Source organism: Hoplias malabaricus, chromosome X2 (assembly GCF_029633855.1).
Source record: "Hoplias malabaricus isolate fHopMal1 chromosome X2, fHopMal1.hap1, whole genome shotgun sequence".
Classification (NCBI taxonomy): domain Eukaryota; kingdom Metazoa; phylum Chordata; class Actinopteri; order Characiformes; family Erythrinidae; genus Hoplias; species Hoplias malabaricus.
The window spans coordinates 48561131-48573135 of NC_089819.1; the positions used below are offsets into that span (position 1 = coordinate 48561131).

Genomic DNA, 12005 nt, shown 5'->3' on the forward strand with positions numbered 1-12005 from the left:
AACCCACAACCCCAGGACTCTAAAGATGTGTGAGAATGACAGTAGAAGTTGCACTGTGTGCCGTGACAAACAAAAAAACCTGTATAAAAATCATGATTTGAAATGATATCTTTTTATTAAAAGTACAATAAAAAAGAGACGCAAAAAGTATATTATCTGCAAACATTTTGGATGCAAAGAAAAATAATTAAGAATATATTTATATATTTTTATACAAAATGAAAATAAACAAATTTAAAGCATAACACAACTAAGCGCAATGTCACAAAAAAAGCACGATAACACAATCAACAATTAACACAAGAACAAAAATTGCATACTACCAAAAAGTTAACTCAACAATTTGCTGATAAACTTTAAGAAAATTGCATTCATTTCTTAAGAATGTCAAAATGTCATTAGCTGTCACTGGAAGGAGAATTATTATTTCTAATTACAGGCGATGTTTACCACTGCTTATCATAAAAATCCACCAGTACCGAACAGAAATCAAATTTTCAGAAAAGTGAACTTAGCTAAACTGAAATGTAGAGTCTGATTTATTTTCAAGAAGTCAGTGATCTATATAAAATTATTAAAATAATTTTGCTCTTGCTCTTCCACAGACATGTGACAGAGTTTGCAAACTGAATGCTACAAAATCTGTTTATTTCCCTTTAAAAACACCGTTCCCAATCTCATGACTGGTATAAAAATACATGGCTATTGTTTTTTGTTTTTGTTTTGTTTTTAATCTGCCAGCAGCATTGCTTTCATTCCAAAAAAAAGGAAAAATAATCACAAAAAAGTATAAATGTGTACATTAGCATTTTCACAAAAAATTGGTAGCAAAATACAATCTAATGTAGGAAGCTGAATTTCTGACAACATGCATGCATTTACTCCGATATATTTACATTTACATAGAGTTTCACTTGAGCTAAACCCAAGGAAACCCTCGGACAAGTTGGACAATGTGAAATTGTTTAATGTGAAATGAATTGAAAGGCACACTCAGTCAGTGGAGTTGTGTTTGGTTGGGTGTTGGTGGGAGGGTGAGGAGGGTGAGGTGGGTGTTGGTGGTGAGAGGGTGAGGTGGGTGTTGGTGGTGGTTGGTGGGAGGGTGAGATGGGTGTTGGTGGTGGTTGGTGGGAGGGTGAGGTGGGTGTTGGTGGTGGGAGGGTGAGATGGGTGTTGGTGGTGGTTGGTGGGAGGGTGAGGTGGGTGTTGGTGGTGGTTGGTGGGAGGGTGAGGTGGGTGAAGTTATATTCATGAATAACTGAGGATACAGAACCATGGTTTCAGACCGAACTCAGCTGCTCAAATTTATAATGATGTATGGTATATAAATCCACACAACAGAAACTTTACAGAAGTTGTGAAAGTTGTGATCCATGCTTCATTAGTACTTGCTCTCTCTTATTGCATCTTAAAGGGGAAGCCCACTGATGTTTCCACATAATTCTGTAGTCAGTCGGTATTTGAAATGTAAACATATCAGAGTATTTTGATGTGAAATGCACTTTGTGAGGGGAAATTAGTCTCTGTTTACACCTGGTCATTTCATGCTCCTTGGTTACTTTTGGATAGAGATTATCCGTATAAAACTACAGGTGTAAATGCACTCAAGATACATTTGTAACAGACTTGCTGTCCAGTAGTAGGTCACCCCAACCAACACAGTATGTCACAACACAGATGATCCATGACCTAGAAGATCTATGGAAGGTGCATAGACCCTCTGAATAAACAGATTTGCATATTACAAGCCATGCGACAATCCAACTTCAAAGAGACTGATCAGAGATGCGCTTGACAGCCAAGTGTTAACACACAAGGTCAAAATAAACTAGGCTCATGGTGTAAATGGGTGTTTTCTGACTAACAGCAGTGAGGATACGAATCTGAAATTCTGTTTTACATCTTAAACTCAGACGATATGTAGGTTCTCTGGTCATTCTATTTCATTAAAAAGCTATAATTGCAATATAGAAGTTGATACACGAGTTCCTTCTCATTGCCATCACAGAAATATGAGCTCATTTTTGCTTCTTACCATTTCACATCAAATCACTTTGAATGTTTTTTTACGTCAATGACTGAATCTCGGATGGAGCTACTCTTTAATGGCAATCTGAATGAATGCAAAAAAAGCAAATGAAGACAGGAATCCAGATGTGGAATGTTGCATGGCCATAGCAGGGATGGCTCAAGGTGATCTGTGAGCTGGCAAAAAAAACCCTTTCCTTTTTAAAGGCAAAACACAAAGTATGTCAAAAAGTACTCAGAGACAAACATAGCAAGACAGAGGAAAAGTCATTACAAGCAGCCAGCAACATGAAAAGCAGTCTGAAATTGTGCATTAATACCTGAATGCTCTATAACCTGTTAAAGGTAATGCCCTCTTCATTTGTTTACTCAACAGCTTTCACCAAAGGTGTGTCTAGCCACTTCGGGGAAGTTGAGGACAATACACAAAAGCTTATGCATGGATTTCAGGTCCAAGCCAAGCTACATACCTTCCATGTGCAGAAAGGATGAGCATGTGTGGGTTATTCCTCATAGACAGGGCTATTTGAACTCAATAGGAGGGCACACACACACTCAGGAGAGACAGCTGGGCCACAGATTAAACTGCTACTATAAGCACATCTTAAGAGAATGTGCACACGGACATACACACAGTGAGACTTGGCCTGGCTCCTTATAGACAGATTAAAAACTACTACAAGAGGAATAACAGCCTTTCATCCTTCTACAATTGCCCCCCACCCACCCACCCACACACTTAACCCTGTTCTGTTTTCCTAAAGCAGTATAATGCATAGACTCTGCTCACATGCCCAGCTGTGCTGAATGTGCTACTATGTCTTTGTAGAGTGACCTTCAAAATACTCCACTAAAATTGAACAGTTAATGGTTATCACTGGGAATTTCACTTTTGCATCCCAAGGCACTGACCAATTATGGCTCTCAATAAACTGCATTTTTTTCACTCCAGCCACATCTTTTAAAGACTTTTCTGAACAAGAGAGGGCTGAATACATTTAAATACTGAAAGTGTCACTTTTCTCTGAGAGATCGTTTTTCACACAGTTTTCATAGATCGGAGCGCTCTTGCTCAATCACATTAACATGTACATTACGGTACATACAACAAGGATTTTCTTCTATCATTTTGTTAAAACCAAAACGCAAATGCCCTAAAAATAAAGACATAACTGAAATTTATAAAACTTCATTAATATTTCAATGTACGTAGAGAGCACTTGTTCTTACATCAGGTGTGTGCTAATACACCTTTTGTTGTATTCAACAAAACCAAAAATAAGGGTACACATGCTTAGACACCAAAATGAATCTAAATATCAAAATCTCACAAGCTATAAAGGATGCGCCTCATAAAAAATGTGTATTAATGTAAAAATATAAACAAAATGGTACTGTTTACTGAACAATTCCTCTTTGAGATGAACGTGTTACTGAAAGTGCTACTGAAAGAGGATGTGTTTTTCTCAGGTGAGGATGTGGTTTCTTATTGGCCGATGAGTTTCAGGGTCATTACCCCCAGTTCCCATAGAAATGTTTTTTTCCTGTTTCAGTTCTAGGTTTGGTCTGGTCATGTGTTGTTCTTTTTGAGGAATTGTATTTCCTAGGACACACTGGAACAGCGGATGGTGGGGGAACCCATTTGGGTCAGCACCTTGTCCAGCCACTGCAGGGGTCCATTCAGGTGCAGTTCTATCCAGCAGGGGGTGCTAGTCACGGTCTGCCGCCTAGGAAGGAGAGGAAAGAGGGCAGAGACAAGGTTATAGAACAATTATATGAGAGAAAGGTGTTGAATCGCATAACTATTTGACTAATATTGAAACTGTAAGAGTTTAAATTAGTGCATTATTCGGTTCCTCACTATGAAAGTATGAAATGTTTTTATTAACTTTAGCCTGTTAAGCCAAAGCTCCTTAAAACAGTGTGTTTTCTATAAGACACACCAATGCTTGATCCAGGAGTTCCTTCAATATTAATAAATACACTGAAGCTGTATATCGGTTGATTTTATTGGACAATGATACATTGGTCCAGTCCTGCTACACGTATCAGTTTCATAGTATTCATTCATTCATTCATTATCTGTGACCCTTGTCCAGTTCAGGGTCGCGGTGGGTCCAGAGCCTACCTGGAATCATTGGGCACAAGGCGGTAATACACCCAGTCCTTATACACCCAGGAGGGGGCGCCAGTCCTTCACAGGGCAACACAGACACACACACACACATTCACTCACACCCTCACACCTACGGACACTTTTGAGTCGCCAATCCACCTACCAACGTGTGTTTTTGGACTGTGGGAGGAAACCAGAGCACCCGGAGGAAACCCACACGGACACAGGGAGAACACACCAACTCCTCACAGACAGTCACCCGGAGCGGGAATCAAACCCACAACCTTCAGGCCCCTGGAGCTGCGTGACTGCGACACTACCCTGAATAATTTATAGTTGTTGGGACACTAAGCTTTAATAACTGATTAATAAGACTGAGGTTTCAGGTGCCAGCCCTAGCACTCCCATTTAATAATGTCCTATTATATTATTAAAATAATACAGCAGCAGGGCCTGACAGAGCTGATGGGGCTGCATTGACAGTAGCAGTGTAGAGGCTGCCAAGCCGTCTGGATTTGAGCTTTCAGTATTTGTGCAAACTTCTACAGCATCCAGCCCTACAAAAATCTACACACACAGCTCCAGCCTCAGAGGACCACCATCACTGCCAAACACACTCCTACATTCCACACTGCTGACACAATGCCTCAGACCCTCTCTCTCTATTATACACAAGCAGACACGTGTACAGACACACACATCTAGTCTCATAGACCCCATCTAGCGCCATTGATACTGTGTTCTTTTCCACCGGAGTCTTACTCTCTTGCCTGTGTCCCACTCCCCCGCTCTTGACCTCACTCTAATGCACCACACTTCCTTTTGTCTTTGATGCTCTATGAGTATTTAGTTTTACACATATTAAATAAATATAATAAAATCTCTGGGCTTTTTAGATCATGTTCAGAGTAATGTGAAGAAAATTAAGCAGCAAAAAATGTCTCTTTTCCAGCCTTAAAAGAAGTAAAGCTCTTGCATGCTCTGTGCCTTTCTCTCTCTCACACACACACACACACACACACACGCACAAACACAAAGTCATTTTAAATCTTCTCCATTGTGGTTACCACTATGTGCTCCTAATTGGCTTTAATAGTTGCTTTGACACTTCAGGATATGTTCAAACAAAGGGCAGCTCCCTCACTCATTTCCTCTCTGCGTGTCCTGCTCTTTCTCTCCAGATACTGCTTCATACTTTCTGCTAGATCTTCCCGTTACATCTCTCAGTGACTCTCACAGCAGCGGCCTTCATCTGCCAGCAACTTCTCAGCCACAGCTATGGTGGCCAGAGAAAAATGATAGGGAGGCAGAGGAAGTGTGAGGTGGTGCTTTAGGGATCGAGCGAATCAGTGAGGGAAGATGAAAGACAATGTACAAATGGGAGTGTGTGAGAGAGTGATAGAAAAAACCTTTACTCCCCTCTCTCCAGGTTAAAGCTCTACCTTACATTATTCTTCTCCGCATGTGAGGAATAGAAAAAAATATGACATACTGACTGCACTAATGTAGAAGGACTTACTGGTCCAGATACTGCTGTTGGCACAGCGCTGCAAGTGGAATTCAGTTTAATGTGCAATAGTGGTGATGAATTGCTTAGTTATTCCAACAAAAATGAGTCATAAGTAATAATTTTGTATATATATATTTTAAAGAGTACAGTAGTATAGTCTAGTGTTTCAGGGTTTGGCTCATTTAACACAAAAATAGATCTGGAAATGCCTTATTTTGCCAGAATCTAGTGTCCTTGCAAAAGCTCTTTATACTTTGTTTGTGTTTGTAAGCCATGCTGCTTCAGACCGGTTCTAATTTGTGTAAAGAAAACAGCTGTGAGTGCCTGCTTTATATCAAGGAAGCTAGTAAACAACCTAGTTTGAATATTGAATGATTAGTTTTGGTTTTATTTTTAGATTAATGCAAATAAAAATAAGAAGAGAACAGTGGTAGCTGTGACACCCTGTTTATATCAGTGTAGCTAATAAACGACCTGTCAACTATATTATTTGGGGAATATTTGGGGAAAGTTTTAGTTCATCAATTAATAAATAAAAAAATAACCTGTCATTAATGTAATATTCGGGTGGTATTGCAGGTAGTGTCGCAGTCACACAGCTCCAGGGACCTGGAGGTTGTGGGTTCGATTCCCGCTCCTGCTGACTGTCTGTAAGGAGTTGGTGTGTTCTCCCCGTGTCCGCGTGGGTTTCCTCCGTGTGCTCCGGTTTCCTCTCACAGTCCAAAAACACACGTTGGTAGGTGGATTGGCGACTCAAAAGTGTCCGTAGGTGTGAGTGTGTGAGTGAATATGTGTGTGTGTGTCTGTGTTGCCCTGTGAAGGACTGGCGCTTCTCCAGGGTGTATTCCCGCCTTGCGCCCAATGATTCCAGGTAGGCTCTGGACTCACCGCGACCCTGATTGGATAAGCGGTTACAGATAATGAATGAATGAATAATGTAATATTCATTGCACATAAACACATTTTAAAGACTTGTTTTATGTTTTACATTTGATCAGTATAGCTTATAGCTCATGACATCCAAAACAAAGGGAAAATAAAATGGCCTCTCTGTTGTTGCTTTATTACTTTGTTGCTGTATTACAGAACTGCTTCATGTCATGGAAATGTATGCTACAACAAACAAGTGGTATGTTGAAAATCCATCCATCCATCCATTATCTGTAACCGCTTATCCAATTTAGGGTCGCGGGGTATCCAGAGCCTACCTGGAATCATTGGGCGCAAGGCGGGAATACACCCTGGAGGGGGCGCCAGTCCTTCACAGGGCAACACAGACACACACACACATTCACTCACACACTCACACCTACGGACACTTTTGAGTCGCCAATCTACCTGCAACGTGTGTTTTTGGACTGTGGGAGGAAACCGGAGCACCCGGAGGAAACCCAAGCGGACACAGGGAGAACACACCAACTCCTATGTTGAAAATCATGTTGCTGAATTAAAAGTAATCAATCCATTCTGATTAATGTGATTTTGTCTACACGTATCATGTATCACATATTGAAATATTCTATCACCAAACCACTGAATTGACCATTTGCATCCACAACCCTAAATACTACTGCATAGACTGAAATAAGACATCATTCAAATGGTATGCTGCTGCAGTCCTAAATGCTACTACATACACTGTTACATAATCCCTATCCCCCACTCAAAACTCTATCCTCCGCTGTAACCCATTTAACAACATTACAGAGGTATTTGCTGAGGATGAAGCCTTCACGTGTCATAGTATTCTCCTGACTAAGGTTAGACTGGTCAGAGGTAAACCACAGAGCTGAAATAAAGGTAGATATGACAGAATATGAGACTCTATGGGAAAACTAAAACAGAGCTGACTCTGCTATAGGGAAGATTACTTCAACAGTCTTTATGGGATATGCTGTCACACAGATTCAAAGCTGTTAAGTTTAGGGTTAGCAGGTATTCTGGGGTTGAATCAGCAACGAAAGGAAATTTCACTTGTTTAAAACAGAGGATTAAGCAGTTGTTAAAGAGTCTGCTCAGGGAGAAAATCTATTTGACTTAGAGGTTTAGACAGAGCATAACAGTGACTCCTGAAATACAGCAAACTGTCTGGAAACCACAGCTTATTTTGTAGTCTTTCTATCTTGGATCCTCTCTTATTCCTATCCTCAGTTCTTTTCTGGTTTTGTCCTTTGTTGTTGTCTCCCACTCAGTATAACTCTCTCTTTTCACTGCGGTGGAAATGTCTTCAGTGGAAATGCACAACTGGTTTCGATTATGGCTTTGGTTACTCCCTTTCCAACAGTAAGATTACTCACGGTAGAGAGAGAGAGCGAGAGAGCGAGAGAGAGAGAGAGAGAGAGAGAGAGAGGGGGAGAGAGCGAGAGAGAGAGAGAGGGAGAGAGAGCGAGAGAGAGAGAGTGTGTGGGGGTGGGTGAGGGGGAGGGAATGTAAGGGGCTCATACCAGGAAACTTTGACACTTCCCACTGCACGTGGGTGTGTATTTGTTTTTGGAGTGGTGTGACTTGCTAACGTAGACCTAATAGTTTACATGGCTGGCATGCCGACCTGCGGAAGGCCAGGTGCTCATCCACCGAAGGGGCTTTCACTAGCAACCAAACCAGTCCATGAAAAGTAAGACAACTGCCCCCTCTCATGCAAACAGTACTGGCCAGCCAGGTCATGCACCACCAGCTCTCCTCTAAACACTGCACCAACACTCAATGGACTATATCCATCCAGTCCCAGAGAAACCTGATTCCCACATCCAGACTCTGACTTACTTCATCTTGGCCGTACACAGTTACTGTGTATGTATTCCTTATTCTGTTATTATTCTATATCAATAGGGTTGATGGCTTATATTTTTTGTCATTTACTTCAATGTTAAATCGTAGCAAAACATCTGACATTTTGACAGAACAATTCATGTTGCTAACATGATCTATGAGTAAATAATGAGGAAACAAAATACAGGAAAAGAAACCGCAAGGCTTACATGGCATGGGGCGCCTAGGAGAATTAAAATAATTAGATTTAATGAGTACCTCAAACTCAACTGGATTTAGTAATGAGGGGACCTAACTGTTTTCCCCAAGCTGTCTTGGCAAAGGTAACTATTTTGCCTTTATGTAATGAACGGCTGAAACAGCTAAGATGAACAGCAGATGTAGTGAGGAACAGAAATATAAAGAACTAGGAAATGTCTCCTTTTTAAATTCTCCTTGTATATCCCTCTGCTACAAACACAGTTAAAAGGTGAGAGAGACAGATTTCTTTTTAAAATGCAGATTTACTGTAGCTGTATTTATGACTGTATATATGAGAAATATACTGTGTGATATACAACTGCTTTTAGCAACGTTGCTATACTAATTAAATTAGTTATAGCTGAAGTGATGAAAAAGAGTCCAGGTTATATTAAGGTAAACAAAGGACGGAGCAGGGACCCACCTGTACTCTGCTCCCCAGCCCTTGACAAAGCTCATGCGGATGGTGCACATCCTGGTCAGCTGGTACACAGCCTCAAAGCCCTGGTTCACTGACTGGGCCAAAAGTGCAGCAAACTCCTGATTATTGAATATCTTTAGATTACAGCCTGATGAAAAACAGAAAACACACATACACATCATATACAATGTATTTTGTCATGGCATTTCACAACTCCTCCGGCAAAAAATATCAATAAACTAAAAGGAAATTTAACAAATCCTTACAATGGCTTCTAGCAAGAAGTTCAGGTTATAGTTAAATTCTGTAACTCTTAAACGACAGATTAGTGAATTATTGTAAGGTATTTATTGGTAGTTTTAATGTAAAATATCACTGATATGATCAAAAAGATATTGATTGTTGAAGCCAATAAACAGAGGAACCATTTAACTACTTTTAAGTGATGTCGCTTACCTGGTGGAATCTTGCACACTGTGGCAGGGTGCCAGCCATAGCGCTGGTTACAGTTTGGACTCTGGACAAAAATGGCACTGTCACTGAGACACTCCGCAAACACCTCCCCTCCGATGTAGTATAAACGCACCCCTCGGCCTGTAAAACACACATTAAAATTACTGCTGTCGCTAAAGTGGAATCCAAAGAAATAAAATTTAAGTTGGTGTTTAAAATAATGATTGGATGCTGAACTTTATTACAGCATCCAGAACCATCATTTCATGGTTCTTCTGCCTTTGACAGTATTTTGCTATACTTAGGGTTAAAAGCACTACTAACCATTTCCACTAAAATGTTATCCTCACTCTAATTTTGCACTGTTCAAGTTTAGCTGCCACCACTTTTCCAAATTAAAGTGTAAAGTATAATGTAGATGTTGACAAAAACTGTGAGGTTTAGTTTAGCTATTGTACACAGTCAAATTTAGTCATGGTTATGCAGTTTTAATCAATGACCCTTTTAACCCGCATTATACTGCACTCCATTAATGAATTGTGAACGGACAATGGTAACAATATCAATAAAACTCCATATTAGTGCATCATTAGCGTATGAGTCTACCGATATGTCTGCGGGTGAGTTCCACGGCAGCATTTCGGTTAACATTGGACAGCAGGCCCAGGCAGAAGCGCTCAGAGTTGGACGGATCAGTGAAGCCGTCTACTGTGAGAGATGGCTGGGACGCATGGAAGATTTCACCCACTCTCTGGTTCAGCTCATAGTATGATATAGAACACCAAAACGCTGGCTCACAGTATGTCACAGGCTGTAGGTCTGAAAGAGAAAAAATCACAGAAAGGGAGGGAGTCACAGAAAAGGAGGGGGAGAGAAAATATGGCCAAAGAATGGTCAAGTGCAGACACTGAAAAGACAAGCCAAAGGACAGAAAAAAGAGGGTTAAAAATAACAAATGGGTGGAGATCGATGACACAGTGATGTCAATTGCAAGAGCCGATTCCCAGAAATAAAAGTCAGGGCAGTGGAATCACCACCATAAATTGGACAGGAGAAAATTACTGCCTTATGACAAGAAGTTCATAAACACACCAAAAGTTCCTGTAACTCCTTTTAAAAAAAGGAATTAAGGAAATAAAAAAGAGGAGAAAATACAAAAGGGCTTCAGGGTCCAAGCTGGATAAACGTGAAACCCAGCTGAAATAAGCAGAACTGGGGTGTTTATTATCACAACAGTGAGGAAGACGAGTGCCCTGTGGGATTCTCACTTCAGATAATGAGGGACAGGATACTGTAACGCATGTGGAGTGTGGGCGGTATTTGTCCAAGTGCGAGTGCACAGATTAGACTGAAGAAAGACAAAAGGTCCATTCAGCTGTGGCTTCCTCTGGGATAGCCACCGGAGAGACAAATTCAAAACACAAAATACCCAAAGAAGCAAACACATACACCCACATGTTTCAACACATATAAAACTCTTACCTAAGTTGTTGTGTGCTGGAGATACAGGGTTTGGTGACAAGTTTGGTGACCCTATAAAAAAAACAGCAAATATTGTCAGCTATAGATAAGACTTAAGTGAAATGTCCAAAACAAAGCTCAGATCATACATGCTGATATGATTTACTTTGGCCATATATGAATATGCATGTCCTATGATTAGACCATAACATTTTCACAGTAAAATCTAAGTATTATTAAGGGGGTTGTAATCATATTCTCACTTCCTGAGTTCCATCATCTAATATTTGATATCAGCAGAGAATTCACAATAACTTTGACCATATAATCTTGTACCTATATATGTATGTATTTTGTACTTATATATCTTTGTCACAATTCGGGTTGGGGGCGGCACGGTGGCGCAGCAGGTAGTGTCGCAGTCACACAGCTCCAGGGGCCTGGAGGTTGTGGGTTCGATTCCCGCTCCAGGTGACTGTCTGTGAGGAGTTGGTGTGTTCTCCCTGTGTCCGCGTGGGTTTCCTCCGGGTGCTCCGGTTTCCTCCCACAGTCCAAAAACACACGTTGGTAGGTGGATTGGCAACTCAAAAGTGTCCGTAGGTGTGAATGTGTGTGTGTCTGTGTTGCCCTGTGAAGGACTGGCATCCCCTCCAGGGTGTATTCCCGCCTTGCGCCCAATGATTCCAGGTAGGCTCTGGACCCCCCGCAACCCTAAATTGGATAAGCGGTTACAGATAATGGATGGACAATTCGGGTTGGGCAGTATAATAATACCGTATACCGTATAAATGAGGGCAGTATTTATGACGTGTGTGTGCTGTGTCAAATTTCTGTTCTGTGTCTTTAAGCACATGGCCCAATATTTTTGTGCATTTAAGTGAGCCACAGGGAGGGGGCGCTGTGGGAGCTCATTGACTGGAGATGTGACATTCTGAAAACGGGTTGAGAAAAACAAGCCCAGTAGCCCACTGCAGTTGTGAATTTAGAAGTGAGCTTGGGTTAAGAGA

General features: G+C 41.0%; 1 protein-coding gene across 1 annotated transcript in view; it reads right to left on the minus strand.

Moving 5' to 3' along the window:
• Positions 1 to 2777: 2777 nt before the first annotated feature.
• The window catches only part of LOC136676424 (mothers against decapentaplegic homolog 3), a 29017-nt gene continuing 19789 nt past the window's right edge, over positions 2778 to 12005 (minus strand). Inside the window, exons 5-9 of the mRNA XM_066653428.1 lie at positions 11020 to 11070; positions 10144 to 10356; positions 9541 to 9678; positions 9088 to 9232; positions 2778 to 3755 (exon numbers count right to left, since the gene is read on the minus strand). Coding sequence (XP_066509525.1) covers positions 3632 to 3755; positions 9088 to 9232; positions 9541 to 9678; positions 10144 to 10356; positions 11020 to 11070 — 671 coding nt within the window. The 3' untranslated portion in view covers positions 2778 to 3631. The remainder of the gene's footprint in view (positions 3756 to 9087; positions 9233 to 9540; positions 9679 to 10143; positions 10357 to 11019; positions 11071 to 12005) is intronic.